The 20,000-nt window shown below is 38.3% G+C and overlaps 1 protein-coding gene across 1 annotated transcript in view; it reads right to left on the minus strand.

Moving 5' to 3' along the window:
* The window catches only part of LOC127914346 (glutamate receptor ionotropic, NMDA 2D-like), a 163,110-nt gene that overhangs the window by 57,681 nt on the left and 85,429 nt on the right, over window positions 1-20,000 (minus strand). The window contains exon 9 of the mRNA XM_052490111.1: window positions 9,032-9,185. Coding sequence (XP_052346071.1) covers window positions 9,032-9,185 — 154 coding nt within the window. The remainder of the gene's footprint in view (window positions 1-9,031; window positions 9,186-20,000) is intronic.

The raw sequence follows: 20,000 nt of genomic DNA on the forward strand, positions 1-20,000 counted from the left end.
ATGTACATATTACCTCAACTAACCTGTACCCCCTTAGAACACATTAATAACTCTACCTACATGTACATATTACCTCAACTAACCTGTACCCCCTTAGAACGCTTCAATAACTCTACCTACATGTATATATTACCTCAACTAACCTGTACCCCCTTAGAACACATTAATAACTCTACCTACATGTACATATTACCTCAACTAACCTGTACCCCCTTAGAACACATTAATAACTCTACCTACATGTACATATTACCTCAACTAACCTGTACCCCCTTAGAACACATTAATAACTCTACCTACATATACATATTACCTCAACTAACCTGTACCCCTTAGAACACATTAATAACTCTACCTACATGTATGTACATATTACCTCAACTAACCTGTACCCCCTTAGAACACATTAATAACTCTACCTACATGTACATATTACCTCAACTAACATGTACCCCCTTAGAACACATTAATAACTCTACCTACATGTACATATTACCTCAACTAACCTGTACCCCCTTAGAAAACATTAATAACTCTACCTACATGTACATATTACCTCAACTAACCTGTACCCCCTTAGAACACATTAATAACTCTACCTACATGTACATATTACCTCAACTAACCTGTACCCCCTTAGAACACATTAATAACTCTACCTACATGTACATATTACCTCAACTAACCTGTACCCCCTTAGAACACATTAATAACTCTACCTACATGTACATATTACCTCAACTAACCTGTACCCCCTTAGAACACATTAATAACTCTACCTACATATACATATTACCTCAACTAACCTGTACCCCCTTAGAACACATTAATAACTCTACCTACATGTATGTACATATTACCTCAACTAACCTGTACCCCCTTAGAACACATTAATAACTCTACCTACATGTACATATTACCTCAACTAACATGTACCCCCTTAGAACACATTAATAACTCTACCTACATGTACATATTACCTCAACTAACCTGTACCCCCTTAGAAAACATTAATAACTCTACCTACATGTACATATTACCTCAACTAACCTGTACCCCCTTAGAACACATTAATAACTCTACCTACATGTACATATTACCTCAACTAACCTATACCCACTTAGAACACATTAATAACTCTACCTACATGTACATATTACCTCAACTAACCTGTACCCCCTTAGAACACATTAATAACTCTACCTACATGTATATATTACCTCAACTAACCTGTACCCCCTTAGAACACATTAATAACTCTACCTACATGTACATATTACCTCAACTAACCTGTACCCCCTTAGAACACATTAATAACTCTACCTACATGTACATATTACCTCAACTAACCTGTACCCCCTTAGAACACATTAATAACTCTACCTACATGTACATATTACCTCAACTAACCTGTACCCCCTTAGAACACATTAATAACTCTACCTACATGTACATATTACCTCAACTAACCTGTACCCCCTTAGAACACATTAATAACTCTACCTACATGTATGTACATATTACCTCAACTAACCTGTACCCCCTTAGAACACATTAATAACTCTACCTACATGTACATATTACCTCAACTAACCTGTACCCCCTTAGAACACATTAATAACTCTACCTACATGTACATATTACCTCAACTAACCTGTACCCCCTTAGAACACATGAATAACTCTACCTACATGTATATATTACCTCAACTAACCTGTACCCCCTTAGAACACATTAATAACTCTACCTACATGTACATATTACCTCAACTAACCTGTACCCCCTGAGAACACATGAATAACTCTACCTACATGTACATATTACCTCAACTAACCTATACCACCTTAGAACACATTAATAACTCTACCTACATGTACATATTACCTCAACTAACCTGTACCCCCTTAGAACACATTAATAACTCTACCTACATGTATGTACATATTACCTCAACTAACCTGTACCCCCTTAGAACACATTAATAACTCTACCTACATGTACATATTACCTCAACTAACCTGTACCCCCTTAGAACACATTAATAACTCTACCTACATGTACATATTACCTCAACTAACCTGTACCCCCTTAGAACACATGAATAACTCTACCTACATGTATATATTACCTCAACTAACCTGTACCCCCTTAGAACACATTAATAACTCTACCTACATGTACATATTACCTCAACTAACCTGTACCCCCTGAGAACACATGAATAACTCTACCTACATGTACATATTACCTCAACTAACCTATACCACCTTAGAACACATTAATAACTCTACCTACATGTACATATTACCTCAACTAACCTGTACCCCCTTAGAACACATTAATAACTCTACCTACATGTACATATTACCTCAACTAACCTGTACCCCCTTAGAACACATTAATAACTCTACCTACATGTACATATTACCTCAACTAACCTGTACCCCTTAGAACACATTAATAACTCTACCTACATGTACATATTACCTCAACTAACCTGTACCCCTTAGAACACATGAATAACTCTACCTACATGTACATATTACCTCAACTAACCTGTACCCCCTTAGAACACATTAATAACTCTACCTACATGTACATATTACCTCAACTAACCTGTACCCCTTAGAACACATTAATAACTCTACCTACATGTACATATTACCTCAACTAACCTGTACCCCTTAGAACACATTAATAACTCTACCTACATGTACATATTACCTCAACTAACCTGTACCCCCTTAGAACACATTAATAACTCTACCTACATGTACATATTACCTCAACTAACCTGTACCCCTTAGAACACATTAATAACTCTACCTACATGTACATATTACCTCAACTAGCCTGTACCCCTTAGAACACATTAATAACTCTACCTACATGTACATATTACCTCAACTAACCTGTACCCCCTTAGAACACATTAATAACTCTACCTACATGTACATATTACCTCAACTAACCTGTACCCCCTTAGAACACATTAATAACTCTACCTACATGTACATATTACCTCAACTAACCTGTACCCCCTTAGAACACATGAATAACTCTACCTACATGTACATATTACCTCAACTAACCTGTACCCCCTTAGAACACATTAATAACTCTACCTACATATACATATTACCTCAACTAACCTGTACCCCCTTAGAACACATTAATAACTCTACCTACATGTACATATTACCTCAACTAACCTGTACCCCCTTAGAACACATTAATAACTCTACCTACATGTACATATTACCTCAACTAACCTGTACCCCCTTAGAACACATTAATAACTCTACCTACATGTACATATTACCTCAACTAACCTGTACCCCCTTAGAACACATTAATAACTCTACCTACATGTACATATTACCTCAACTAGCCTGTACCCCCTTAGAACACATTAATAACTCTACCTACATGTACATTTTACCTCAACTAACCTGTACCCCCTTAGAACACATTAATAACTCTACCTACATGTACATATTACCTCAACTAACCTATACCCCCTTAGAACACATTAATAACTCTACCTACATGTACATATTACCTCAACTAACCTGTACCCCCTTAGAACACATGAATAACTCTACCTACATGTATATATTACCTCAACTAACCTGTACCCCCTTAGAACACATTAATAACTCTACCTACATGTACATATTACCTCAACTAACCTGTACCCCCTTAGAACACATGAATAACTCTACCTACATGTATATATTACCTAAACTAACCTATACCCCCTTAGAACACATTAATAACTCTACCTACATGTACATATTACCTCAACTAACCTGTACCCCCTTAGAACACATTAATAACTCTACCTACATGTACATATTACCTCAACTAACCTGTACCCCCTTAGAACACATGAATAACTCTACCTACATGTACATATTACCTCAACTAACCTGTACCCCCTTAGAACACATTAATAACTCTACCTACATGTACATATTACCTCAACTAACCTGTACCCCCTTAGAACACATTAATAACTCTACCTACATGTACATATTACCTCAACTAACCTGTACCCCCTTAGAACACATTAATAACTCTACCTACATGTACATATTACCTCAACTAACCTGTACCCCCTTAGAACACATTAATAACTCTACCTACATGTACATATTACCTCAACTAACCTGTACCCCCTTAGAACACATGAATAACTCTACCTACATGTATATATTACCTCAACTAACCTGTACCCCCTTAGAACACATGAATAACTCTACCTACATGTACATATTACCTCAACTAACCTGTACCCCTTAGAACACATTAATAACTCTACCTACATGTACATATTACCTCAACTAACCTGTACCCCCTTAGAACACATGAATAACTCTACCTACATGTACATATTACCTCAACTAACCTGTACCCCTTAGAACACATGAATAACTCTACCTACATGTACATATTACCTCAACTAACCTGTACCCCCTTAGAACACATTAATAACTCTACCTACATGTACATATTACCTCAACTAACCTGTACCCCCTTAGAACACATGAATAACTCTACCTACATGTATATATTACCTCAACTAACCTGTACCCCCTTAGAACACATGAATAACTCTACCTACATGTATATATTACCTCAACTAACCTGTACCCCCTTAGAACACATGAATAACTCTACTTACATGTACATATTACCTCAACTAACCTGTACCCCCTTAGAACACATGAATAACTCTACCTACATGTATATATTACCTCAACTAACCTGTACCCCCTTAGAACACATGAATAACTCTACCTACATGTACATATTACCTCAACTAACCTGTACCCCCTTAGAACACATGAATAACTCTACCTACATGTACATATTACCTCAACTAACCTGTACCCCCTTAGAACACATTAATAACTCTACCTACATGTACATATTACCTCAACTAACCTGTACCCCCTTAGAACACATTAATAACTCTACCTACATGTACATATTACCTCAACTAACCTGTACCCCCTTAGAACACATTAGTAACTCTACCTACATGTACATATTACCTCAACTAACCTGTACCCCCTTAGAACACATGAATAACTCTACCTACATGTACATATTACCTCAACTAACCTGTACCCCCTTAGAACACATTAATAACTCTACCTACATGTATATATTACCTCAACTAACCTGTACCCCCTTAGAACACATTAATAACTCTACCTACATGTACACATTACCTCAACTAACCTGTACCCCCTTAGAACACATTAATAACTCTACCTACATGTACATATTACCTCAACTAACCTGTACCCCCTTAGAACACATTAATAACTCTACCTACATGTACATATTACCTCAACTAACCTGTACCCCCTTAGAACACATTAATAACTCTACCTACATGTACACATTACCTCAACTAACCTGTACCCCCTTAGAACACATTAATAACTCTACCTACATGTACATATTACCTCAACTAACCTGTACCCCCTTAGAACACATTAATAACTCTACCTACATGTACATATTACCTCAACTAACCTGTACCCCCTTAGAACACATTAATAACTCTACCTACATGTATATATTACCTCAACTAACCTGTACCCCCTTAGAACACATTAATAACTCTACCTACATGTATATATTACCTCAACTAACCTGTACCCCCTTAGAACACATTAATAACTCTACCTACATGTACATATTACCTCAACTAACCTGTACCCCCCCACACTGGCTCTGTACCGGTACCCCCACACACTGACTCTGTACCTGTACCCCCACACACTGACTCTGTACCTGTACCCCCACACACTGACTCTGTACCTGTCCCCCCACACACTGACTCTGTACCTGTCCCCCCACACACTGACTCTGTACCTGTACCCCCACACGCTGACTCTGTACCTGTACCCCCACACACTGACTCTGTACCTGTACCCCCACACACTGACTCTGTACCTGTCCCCCCACACACTGACTCTGTACCTGTCCCCCCACACACTGACTCTGTACCGGTACCCACACACACTGACTCTGTACCGGTACCCACACACACTGACTCTGTACCGGTGCCCACCTGTACCCCCACACACTGACTCTGTACCGGTACCCACACACACTGACTCTGTACCGGTACCCACACACACTGACTCTGTACCGGTGCCCACACACACTGATTCTGTACCGGTACCCCCACACACTGATTCTGTACCGGTACCCCCACACACTGACTCTGTACCGGTACCCACACACACTGACTCTGTACCTGTACCCCCACACACTGGCTCTGTACCTGTACCCCCACACACTGACTCTGTACCGGTACCCACACACACTGACTCTGTACCGGTACCCACACACACTGACTCTGTACCGGTGCCCCCGCACACTGACTCTGTACCGGTGCCCCCACACACTGACTCTGTACCTGTACCCCCACACACTGTCTCTGTACATGAACCCCCACACACTGACTCTGTACCGGTACCCACACACACTGACTCTGTACCGGTACCCGCACACACTGACTCTGTACCGGTGCCCCCGCACACTGACTCTGTACCGGTGCCCCCACACACTGACTCTGTACCGGTACCCACACACACTGACTCTGTACCGGTGCCCCCGCACACTGACTCTGTACCGGTGCCCCCGCACACTGACTCTGTACCGGTACCCCCACACACTGACTCTGTACCGGTGCCCCCGCACACTGACTCTGTACCGGTACCCCCACACACTGATTCTGTACCGGTACCCCCACACACTGACTCTGTTCCGGTGCCCCCGCACACTGACTCTGTACCTGTACCCCCATACACTGACTCTGTACCTGTACCCCCACACACTGACTCTGTACCGGTACCCCCCGTATATAGTCTCGCTATTGTTATTTTACTGCTGCTCTTTAATTACTTGTTACTTTCATTTCTTATTCTTATCATATTTTTTAAAACTGCATTGTTGGTTAGGGGCTCGTAGGTAAACATTTCACTGTAAGGTCTACTACACCTGTTGTATTCGGCGCATGTGACTAATACAATTCGATTTGATTTGATTTGTTGATAGAGGCGACTGAGAATCCATCAGAGCCCAAACCAGTCTAAGTTACAGAGCTCTGCGAGCAAACAAATCAGCTCGCTAACACAGCATGACCCACTACTCCAGTGTTTCTGTGTCTTCCAGTCCATTCTGTTTACTGTAATTCAATCTAAAAGATTATTTCACCTGCTGACAGACTGGAAGTATAAGCTGAAACGATGTGACAAAGTAAAAGTAACAACAAACGCAAGTAAAGATTGAACCATTTGATGAAACCACAGCACTTTTGAATTGGGAGAGGGTAAGCTGATCCTAGATCTGTGCATAAGGTTAATTTACATTTTAGTCATTTAGCAGACTCTCTTATTGTCACGACTTCTACCGAAGTCGGTTCCTCTCCTTGTTCGGGCGGTGTTTGGCGGTCGACGTCACCAGTCTTCCAGCCATTGCCGATCCATTTTTCATGTTCCATTTGTTTTGTCTTATTTTCACACTCACCTGGTTTCAAATCCCTAATTACATGTTGTATATTTTCCCCCTGTTTTCCCCATGTCCTTGTCGGGAATTGTTTATTGTAAGTTCGTGTGCTATGTGTTACTGGTGCGCTATGTGTTACTGGAGCGCTATGTGTTACTGGAGCGCTATGTGTTACTGGAGCGCTATGTGTTACTGGTGTGCTATGTGTTACTGGTGTGCTATGTGTTACTGGTGTGCTATGTGTTACTGGTGTGCTATGTGTTACTGGTGTGCTATGTGTTACTGGTGTGCTATGTGTTACTGGTGTGCTATGTGTTACTGGTGCGCTATGTGTTACTGGTGTGCTATGTGTTACTGGTGTGCTATGTGTTACTGGTGTGCTATGTGTTACTGGTGTGCTATGTGTTACTGGTGTGCTATGTGTTACTGGTGTGCTATGTGTTACTGGTGCGCTATGTGTTACTGGAGCGCTATGTGTTACTGGTGCGCTATGTGTTACTGGTGTGCTATGTGTTTCTGGTGTGCTATGTGTTACTGGTGTGCTATGTGTTACTGGTGTGCTATGTGCTACTAGTGTGCTATGTGTTACTGGTGTGCTATGTGTTACTGGTGTGCTATGTGTTACTGGTGTGCTATGTGTTACTGGTGTGCTATGTGTTACTGGTGTGCTATGTGCTACTAGTGTGCTATGTGCTACTGGTGTGCTATGTGTTACTGGTGTGCTATGTGTTACTGGTGTGCTATGTGTTACTGGTGTGCTATGTGTTACTGGTGTGCTATGTGTTACTGGTGTGCTATGTGTTACTGGAGCGCTATGTGTTACTGGTGCGCTATGTGTTACTGGTGTGCTATGTGTTACTGGTGTGCTATGTGTTACTGGTGTGCTATGTGTTACTGGTGTGCTATGTGCTACTAGTGTGCTATGTGCTACTGGTGTGCTATGTGTTACTGGTGTGCTATGTGCTACTAGTGTGCTATGTGCTACTGGTGTGCTATGTGCTACTAGTGTGCTATGTGCTACTGGTGTGCTATGTGTTACTGGTGTGCTATGTGTTACTGGTGTGCTATGTGCTACTAGTGTGCAATGTGCTACTGGTGTGCTATGTGCTACTAGTGTGCAATGTGCTACTGGTGTGCTATGTGCTACTAGTGTGCTATGTGCTACTGGTGTGCTATGTGTTACTGGAGCCCATGTGTTTGTTGTTTTATATACCGTTAGTTTTATATATTAAACTGCTCTGGCTATTCACCAAGTTCTGCTCTCCTGCGTTGCACTTCCCTGCCAGTTAGTGCATTCATCTTAACATACAGTAGCTAGGTGGGACAACCACACATCACTGTCATTGTAAGTACACTTTTCCTCAATAAAGTAGCTATCAGCAAAGTCAGAGCTAGATAGGGAGGGGGTGGAGAGTCATGTGCAAGTGGGAATTTAATTTTTACCTGGACCATCAATAATGTCCAGATTTACTTCAACCTCATCAGTTCCTTCACTCACCCAGGAAGGCAGAGGGTGAGACGGTTCCATTGCTACGGGAGACCATGACGCTGATGCCCGTCTCCACGAAGGGGACGGAGAAGTCCACGACCTCTGACCTCTCCTCGTTGATGGTGAGGGATCCGATGGCCATATCTGCTCGCTGTCCCACCACCTGATGGACAGGAGGAGAAACTACAGTCAGAGAGATAGAGGGGTACACTGGTCTTATAACACATTATTATAGGATAAACTACAGTCAGAGAGATAGAGGGGTACACTGGTCTTATAACACATTATTATAGGATAAACTACAGTCAGAGAGATAGAGGGGTACACTGGTCTTATAACACATTATTATAGGATAAACTACAGTCAGAGAGATAGAGGGGTACACTGGTCTCATAACACATTATTATAGGATAAACTACAGTCAGAGAGATAGAGGGGTACACTGGCCTTATAACACATTATTATAGGATAAACTACATTCAGAGAGATAGAGGGGTACACTGGCCTTATAACACATTATTATAGGATAAACTACATTCAGAGAGATAGAGGGGAACACTGGTCTTATAACACTTTATTATAGGATAAACTACATTCAGAGAGATAGAGGGGTACACTGGCCTTATAACACATTATTATAGGATAAACTACATTCAGAGAGATAGAGGGGTACACTGGCCTTATAACACATTATTATAGGATAAACTACATTCAGAGAGATAGAGGGGAACACTGGTCTTATAACACTTTATTATAGGATAAACTACAGTCAGAGAGATAGAGGGGTACACTGGTCTCATAACACATTATTATAGGATAAACTACATTCAGAGAGATAGAGGGGTACACTGGCCTTATAACACATTATTATAGGATAAACTACATTCAGAGAGATAGAGGGGTACACTGGCCTTATAACACATTATTATAACTCATTATTATAGGATAAACTACATTCAGAGAGATAGAGGGGTACACTGGCCTTATAACACATTATTATAGGATAAACTACATTCAGAGAGATAGAGGGGTACACTGGTCTTATAACACTTTATTATAGGATAAACTACATTCAGAGAGATAGAGGGGTACACTGGCCTTATAACACATTATTATAACACATTATTATAGGATAAACTACATTCAGAGAGATAGAGGGGTACACTGGCATTATAACACTTTATTATAGGATAAACTACAGTCAGAGAGATAGAGGAGTACACTGGCCTTATAACACATTATTATAGGATAAACTACATTCAGAGAGATAGAGGGGTACACTGGTCTTATAACACTTTATTATAGGATAAACTACATTCAGAGAGATAGAGGGGTACACTGGCCTTATAACACATTATTATAACACATTATTATAGGATAAACTACATTCAGAGAGATAGAGGGGTACACTGGCATTATAACACTTTATTATAGGATAAACTACAGTCAGAGAGATAGAGGAGTACACTGGCCTTATAACACATTATTATAGGATAAACTACATTCAGAGAGATAGAGGGGTACACTGGTCTTATAACACATTATTATAGGATAAACTACATTCAGAGAGATAGAGGGGTACACTGGTCTTATAACACATTATTATAGGATAAACTACATTCAGAGAGATAGAGGGGAACACTGGTCTTATAACACATTATTATAGGATAAACTACAGTCAGAGAGATAGAGGGGTACACTGGCCTTATAACACATTATTATAGGATAAACTACATTCAGAGAGATAGAGGGGCACACTGCCTTATAACACATTATTATAGGATAAACTACATTCAGAGAGATAGAGGGGTACACTGGCCTTATAACACATTATTATAGGATAAACTACATTCAGAGAGATAGAGGGATACACTGGTCTTATAACACATTATTATAGGATAAACTACAGTCAGAGAGATAGAGGGGTACACTGGCCTTATAACACATTATTATAGGATAAACTACAGTCAGAGAGATAGAGGGGTACACTGGCCTTATAACACATTATTATAGGATAAACTACATTGCGAGAGATAGAGGGGTACACTGGCCTTATAACACATTATTATAGGATAAACTACATTCAGAGAGATAGAGGGGTACACTGGTCTCATGACACATTATTATAGGATAAACTACATTCAGAGAGATAGAGGGGTACACTGGCATTATAACACATTATTATAGGATAAACTACAGTCAGAGAGATAGAGGGGTACACTGGCCTTATAACACATTATTATAGGATAAACTACATTCAGAGAGATAGAGGGGTACACTGGCCATATAACACATTATTATAGGATAAACTACATTCAGAGAGATAGAGGGGTACACTGGCCTTATAACACATTATTATAGGATAAACTACATTCAGAGAGATAGAGGGGTACACTGGCCTTATAACACATTATTATAACACATTATTATAGGATAAACTACATTCAGAGAGATAGAGGGGTACACTGGCATTATAACACATTATTATAGGATAAACTACATTCAGAGAGATAGAGGGGTACACTGGCCTTATAACACATTATTATAGGATAAACTACATTCAGAGAGATAGAGGGGTACACTGGCCTTATAACACATTATTATAGGATAAACTACATTCAGACAGATAGAGGGGTACACTGGCATTATAACACATTATTATAACACATTATTATAGGATCAACTACATTCAGAGAGATAGAGGGGTACACTGGCATTATAACACATTATTATAGGATAAACTACATTCAGAGAGATAGAGGGGTACACTGGTCTTATAACACATTATTATATGATAAACTACAGTCAGAGAGATAGAGGGGTACACTGGTCTTATAACACATTATTATAGGATAAACTACAGTCAGAGAGATAGAGGGGTACACTGGCCTTATAACACATTATTATAGGATAAACTACAGTCAGAGAGATAGAGGGGTACACTGGCCTTATAACACATTGTTATAGGATAAACTACAGTCAGAGAGATAGAGGGGTACACTGGTCTCATAACACATTATTATAGGATAAACTACATTCAGAGAGATAGAGAGGCACACTGGCCTTATAACACATTATTATAGGATAAACTACAGTCAGAGAGATAGAGGGGTACACTGGCCTTATAACACATTATTATAGGATAAACTACAGTCAGAGAGATAGAGGGGTACATAGGCCTTATAACACATTATTATAGGATAAACTACATTCAGAGAGATAGAGGGGTACACTGGTCTTATAACACATTATTATAGGATAAACTACATTCAGAGAGATAGAGGAGTACACTGGTCTCATAACACATTATTATAGGATAAACTACAGTCAGAGAGATAGAGGGGTACACTGGCCTTATAACACCTTATTATAGGATAAACTACATTCAGAGAGATAGAGGGGAACACTCGTCTCATAACACATTATTATAGGATAAACTACATTCAGAGAGATAGAGGGGTACACTGGTCTTATAACACATTATTATAGGATAAACTACAGTCAGAGAGATAGAGGGGTACACTGGTCTTATAACACATTATTATAGGATAAACTACATTCAGAGAGATAGAGGGGTACACTGGTCTTATAACACATTATTATAGGATACACTACATTCAGAGAGATAGAGGGGAACACTGGCCTCAAAACACATTATTATAACAACACATTATCATAGGATAAACTACATTCAGAGAGATAGAGGGGTACACTGGTCTCATAACACATTATTATAGGATAAACTACATTCAGAGAGATAGAGGGGTACACTGGTCTTATAACACTTTATTATAACACATTATTAGAGGATAAACTACATTCAGAGAGATAGAGGAGTACACTGGTCTCATAACACATTATTATAGGATAAACTACAGTCAGAGAGATAGAGGGGTACACTGGCCTTATAACACCTTATTATAGGATAAACTACATTCAGAGAGATAGAGGGGAACACTGGTCTCATAACACATTATTATAGGATAAACTACAGTCAGAGAGATAGAGGGGTACACTGGTCTTATAACACATTATTATAGGATAAACTACATTCAGAGAGATAGAGGGGAACACTGGCCTCAAAACACATTATTATAACACATTATCATAGGATAAACTACATTCAGAGAGATAGAGGGGTACACTGGTCTCATAACACATTATTATAGGATAAACTACATTCAGAGAGATAGAGGGGTACACTGGTCTTATAACACATTATTATAGGATAGACTACATTCAGAGAGATAGAGGGGTACACTGGTCTTATAACACATTATTATAGGATAGACTACAGTCAGAGAGATAGAGGGGTACACTGGCCTTATAACACATTATTATAGGATAAACTACATTCAGAGAGATAGAGGGGTACACTGGCCTTATAACACATTATTATAGGATAAACTACATTCAGAGAGATAGAGGGGTACACTGGCCTTATAACACATTATTATAGGATAAACTACGTTCAGAGAGATAGAGGGGTACACTGGTCTTATAACACATTATTATAGGATAGACTACAGTCAGAGAGATAGAGGGGTACACTGGCCTTATAACACATTATCATAGGATAAACTACGTTCAGAGAGATAGAGGGGTACACTGGTCTTATAACACATTATCATAGGATAAACTACGTTCAGAGAGATAGAGGGGTACACTGGCCTTATAACACATTATCATAGGATAAACTACGTTCAGAGAGATAGAGGGGTACACTGGTCTTATAACACTTTATTATAGGATAAACTACATTCAGAGAGATAGAGGGGTACACTGGCCTTATAACACATTATTATAACACATTATTATAGGATAAACTACATTCAGAGAGATAGAGGGGTACACTGGCATTATAACACATTATTATAGGATAAACTACATTCAGAGAGATAGAGGGGTACACTGGCCTTATAACACATTATTATAACACATTATTATAGGATAAACTACATTCAGAGAGATAGAGGGGTACACTGGCATTATAACACATTATTATAGGATAAACTACATTCAGAGAGATAGAGGGGTACACTGGCATTATAACACATTATCATAGGATAAACTACGTTCAGAGAGATAGAGGGGTACACTGGCCTTATAACACATTATCATAGGATAAACTACGTTCAGAGAGATAGAGGGGTACACTGGTCTTATAACACTTTATTATAGGATAAACTACATTCAGAGAGATAGAGGGGTACACTGGCCTTATAACACATTATTATAACACATTATTATAGGATAAACTACATTCAGAGAGATAGAGGGGTACACTGGCATTATAACACATTATTATAGGATAAACTACATTCAGAGAGATAGAGGGGTACACTGGCCTTATAACACATTATTATAACACATTATTATAGGATAAACTACATTCAGAGAGATAGAGGGGTACACTGGCATTATAACACATTATTATAGGATAAACTACATTCAGAGAGATAGAGGGGTACACTGGCATTATAACACATTATTATAGGATAAACTACATTCAGAGAGATAGAGGGGTACACTGGCATTATAACACATTATTATAGGATAAACTACATTCAGAGAGATAGAGGGGTACACTGGTCTTATAACACATTAATATACGATAAACTACATTCAGAGAGATAGAGGGGTACACTGGTCTTATAACACATTATTATAGGATACACTACATTCAGAGAGATAGAGGGGAACACTGGCCTCAAAACACATTATTATAACACATTATCATAGGATAAACTACATTCAGAGAGATAGAGGGGTACACTGGCCTTATAACACATTATTATAGGATAAACTACATTCAGAGAGATAGAGGGGTACACTGGCCTTATAACACATTATTATAGGATACACTACATTCAGAGAGATAGAGGGGTACACTGGTCTCATAACACATTATTATAGGATAAACTACATTCAGAGAGATAGAGGGGTACACTGGTCTTATAACACATTATTATAGGATAGACTACATTCAGAGAGATAGAGGGGTACACTGGTCTTATAACACATTATTATAGGATAGACTACAGTCAGAGAGATAGAGGGGTACACTGGCCTTATAACACATTATTATAGGATAAACTACATTCAGAGAGATAGAGGGGTACACTGGCCTTATAACACATTATTATAGGATAAACTACATTCAGAGAGATAGAGGGGTACACTGGCCTTATAACACATTATTATAACACATTATTATAGGATAAACTACATTCAGAGAGATAGAGGGGTACACTGGCATTATAACACATTATTATAGGATAAACTACATTCAGAGAGATAGAGGGGTACACTGGTCTTATAACACATTAATATATGATAAACTACAGTCAGAGAGATAGAGGGGTACACTGGTCTTATAACACATTATTATAGGATAAACTACAGTCAGAGAGATAGAGGGGTACACTGGTCTTATAACACATTATTATAGGATAAACTACAGTCAGAGAGATAGAGGGGTACACTGGTCTTATAACACATTATTATAGGATAAACTACAGTCAGAGAGATAGAGGGGTACACTGGCCTTATAACACATTATTATAGGATAAACTACAGTCAGAGAGATAGAGGGGTACACTGGCCTTATAACACATTATTATAGGACAAACTACATTCAGAGAGATAGAGGGGTACACTGGCCTTATAACACATTATTATAGGATAAACTACAGTCAGAGAGATAGAGGGGTACACTGGCCTTATAACACATTATTATAGGATAAACTACATTCAGAGAGATAGAGGGGTACACTGGTCTTATAACACATTAATATACGATAAACTACAGTCAGAGAGATAGAGGGGTACACTGGTCTTATAACACATTATTATAGGATAAACTACAGTCAGAGAGATAGAGGGGTACACTGGTCTTATAACACATTATTATAGGATAAACTACAGTCAGAGAGATAGAGGGGTACACTGGCCTTATAACACATTATTATAGGATAAACTACATTCAGAGAGATAGAGGGGTACACTGGCCTTATAACACATTATTATAGGATAAACTACATTCAGAGAGATAGAGGGGTACACTGGTCTCATAACACTTTATTATAACACATTATCATAGGATAAACTACATTCAGAGAGATAGAGGGGTACACTGGTCTTATAACACTTTATTATAGGATAAACTACAGTCAGAGAGATAGAGGGGTACACTGGTCTCATAACACATTATTATAGGATAAACTACAGTCAGAGAGATAGAGGGGTACACTGGCCTTATAACACATTATTATAGGATACACTACATTCAGAGAGATAGAGGGGTACACTGGCCTTATAACACATTATCATAGGATAAACTACATTCAGATAGGTAGAGGGGTACACTGGCCTTATAACACATTATTATAACACATTATTATAGGATAAACTACATTCAGAGAGATAGAGGGGTACACTGGCATTATAACACATTATTATAGGATAAACTACATTCAGAGAGATAGAGGGGTACACTGGTCTTATAACACATTATTATATGATAAACTACAGTCAGAGAGATAGAGGGGTACACTGGTCTTATAACACATTATTATAGGATAAACTACAGTCAGAGAGATAGAGGGGTACACTGGCCTTATAACACATTATTATAGGATAAACTACAGTCAGAGAGATAGAGGGGTACACTGGCCTTATAACACATTGTTATAGGATAAACTACAGTCAGAGAGATAGAGGGGTACACTGGTCTCATAACACATTATTATAGGATAAACTACATTCAGAGAGATAGAGAGGCACACTGGCCTTATAACACATTATTATAGGATAAACTACAGTCAGAGAGATAGAGGGGTACACTGGCCTTATAACACATTATTATAGGATAAACTACAGTCAGAGAGATAGAGGGGTACATAGGCCTTATAACACATTATTATAGGATAAACTACATTCAGAGAGATAGAGGGGTACACTGGTCTTATAACACATTATTATAGGATAAACTACAGTCAGAGAGATAGAGGGGTACACTGGCCTTATAACACCTTATTATAGGATAAACTACATTCAGAGAGATAGAGGGGAACACTCGTCTCATAACACATTATTATAGGATAAACTACAGTCAGAGAGATAGAGGGGTACACTGGTCTTATAACACATTATTATAGGATAAACTACAGTCAGAGAGATAGAGGGGTACACTGGCCTTATAACACATTATTATAGGATAAACTACATTCAGAGAGATAGAGGGGTACACTGGTCTTATAACACATTATTATAGGATAAACTACATTCAGAGAGATAGAGGGGTACACTGGTCTTATAACACATTATTATAGGATACACTACATTCAGAGAGATAGAGGGGAACACTGGCCTCAAAACACATTATTATAACACATTATCATAGGATAAACTACATTCAGAGAGATAGAGGGGTACACTGGTCTCATAACACATTATTATAGGATAAACTACATTCAGAGAGATAGAGGGGTACACTGGTCTTATAACACTTTATTATAACACATTATTAGAGGATAAACTACATTCAGAGAGATAGAGGGGTACACTGGTCTTATAACAAATTATTATAGGATAAACTACAGTCAGAGAGATAGAGGGGTACACTGGTCTTATAACACATTATTATAGGATAAACTACATTCAGAGAGATAGAGGGGTACACTGGTCTTATAACACATTATTATAGGATAAACTACATTCAGAGAGATAGAGGGTACACTGGTCTTATAACACATTATTATAGGATAAACTACATTCAGAGAGATAGAGGGGTACACTGGCCTTATAACACATTATTATAGGATACACTACATTCAGAGAGATAGAGGGGAACACTGGCCTCAAAACACATTATTATAACACATTATCATAGGATAAACTACATTCAGAGAGATAGAGGGGTACACTGGTCTCATAACACATTATTATAGGATAAACTACATTCAGAGAGATAGAGGGGTACACTGGTCTTATAACACTTTATTATAACACATTATTAGAGGATAAACTACATTCAGAGAGATAGAGGGTACACTGGTCTTATAACAAATTATTATAGGATAAACTACAGTCAGAGAGATAGAGGGGTACACTGGTCTTATAACACATTATTATAGGATAAACTACATTCAGAGAGATAGAGGGGTACACTGGTCTTATAACAAATTATTATAGGATAAACTACAGTCAGAGAGATAGAGGGGTACACTGGTCTTATAACACATTATTATAGGATAAACTACATTCAGAGAGATAGAGGGGTACACTGGTCTTATAACACATTATTATAGGATACACTACATTCAGAGAGATAGAGGGGAACACTGGCCTCAAAACACATTATTATAACACATTATCATAGGATAAACTACATTCAGAGAGATAGAGGGGTACACTGGTCTCATAACACATTATTATAGGATAAACTACATTCAGAGAGATAGAGGGGTACACTGGTCTTATAACACTTTATTATAACACATTATTAGAGGATAAACTACATTCAGAGAGATAGAGGAGTACACTGGCCTTATAACACATTATTATAGGATAAACTACAGTCAGAGAGATAGAGGGGTACACTGGCCTTATAACACATTATTATAGGATAAACTACATTCAGAGAGATAGAGGGGTACACTGGTCTTATAACACATTATTGTAGGATAAACTACATTCAGAGAGATAGAGGGGTACACTGGCCTTATAACACATTATTATAGGATAAACTACATTCAGAGAGATAGAGGGGAACACTGGTCTTATAACACATTATTATAGGATAAACTACATTCAGAGAGATAGAGGGGTACACTGGCCTTATAACACATTATTATAGGATAAACTACATTCAGAGAGATAGAGGGGTACACTGGTCTTATAACACATTATTATAGGATAAACTACATTCAGAGAGATAGAGGGGTACAAAGGTCTTATAACACATTATTATAGGATAGACTACATTCAGAGAGATAGAGGGGTACACTGGTCTTATAACACATTATTATAGGATAGACTACAGTCAGAGAGATAGAGGGGTACACTGGCCTTATAACACATTATTATAGGATAAACTACATTCAGAGAGATAGAGGGGTACACTGGCCTTATAACACATTATTATAGGATAAACTACATTCAGAGAGATAGAGGGGTACACTGGCCTTATAACACATTATTATAGGATAAACTACATTCAGAGAGATAGAGGGGTACACTGGCCTTATAACACATTATTATAACACATTATTATAGGATAAACTACATTCAGAGAGATAGAGTGGTACACTGGCATTATAACACATTATTATAGGATAAATTACATTCAGAGAGATAGAGGGGTACACTGGTCTTATAACACATTAATATACGATAAACTACAGTCAGAGAGATAGAGGGGTACACTGGTCTTATAACACATTATTATAGGATAAACTACAGTCAGAGAGATAGAGGGGTACACTGGTCTTATAACACATTATTATAGGATAAACTACAGTCAGAGAGATAGAGGGGTACACTGGCCTTATAACACATTATTATAGGATAAACTACATTCAGAGAGATAGAGGGGTACAAAGGTCTTATAACACATTATTATAGGATAGACTACATTCAGAGAGATAGAGGGGTACACTGGTCTTATAACACATTATTATAGGATAGACTACAGTCAGAGAGATAGAGGGGTACACTGGCCTTATAACACATTATTATAGGATAAACTACATTCAGAGAGATAGAGGGGTACACTGGCCTTATAACACATTATTATAGGATAAACTACATTCAGAGAGATAGAGGGGTACACTGGCCTTATAACACATTATTATAGGATAAACTACGTTCAGAGAGATAGAGGGGTACACTGGCCTTATAACACATTATTATAACACATTATTATAGGATAAACTACATTCAGAGAGATAGAGTGGTACACTGGCATTATAACACA

Source organism: Oncorhynchus keta, chromosome 31, assembly GCF_023373465.1.
Source record: "Oncorhynchus keta strain PuntledgeMale-10-30-2019 chromosome 31, Oket_V2, whole genome shotgun sequence".
Lineage (NCBI taxonomy): Eukaryota > Metazoa > Chordata > Actinopteri > Salmoniformes > Salmonidae > Oncorhynchus > Oncorhynchus keta.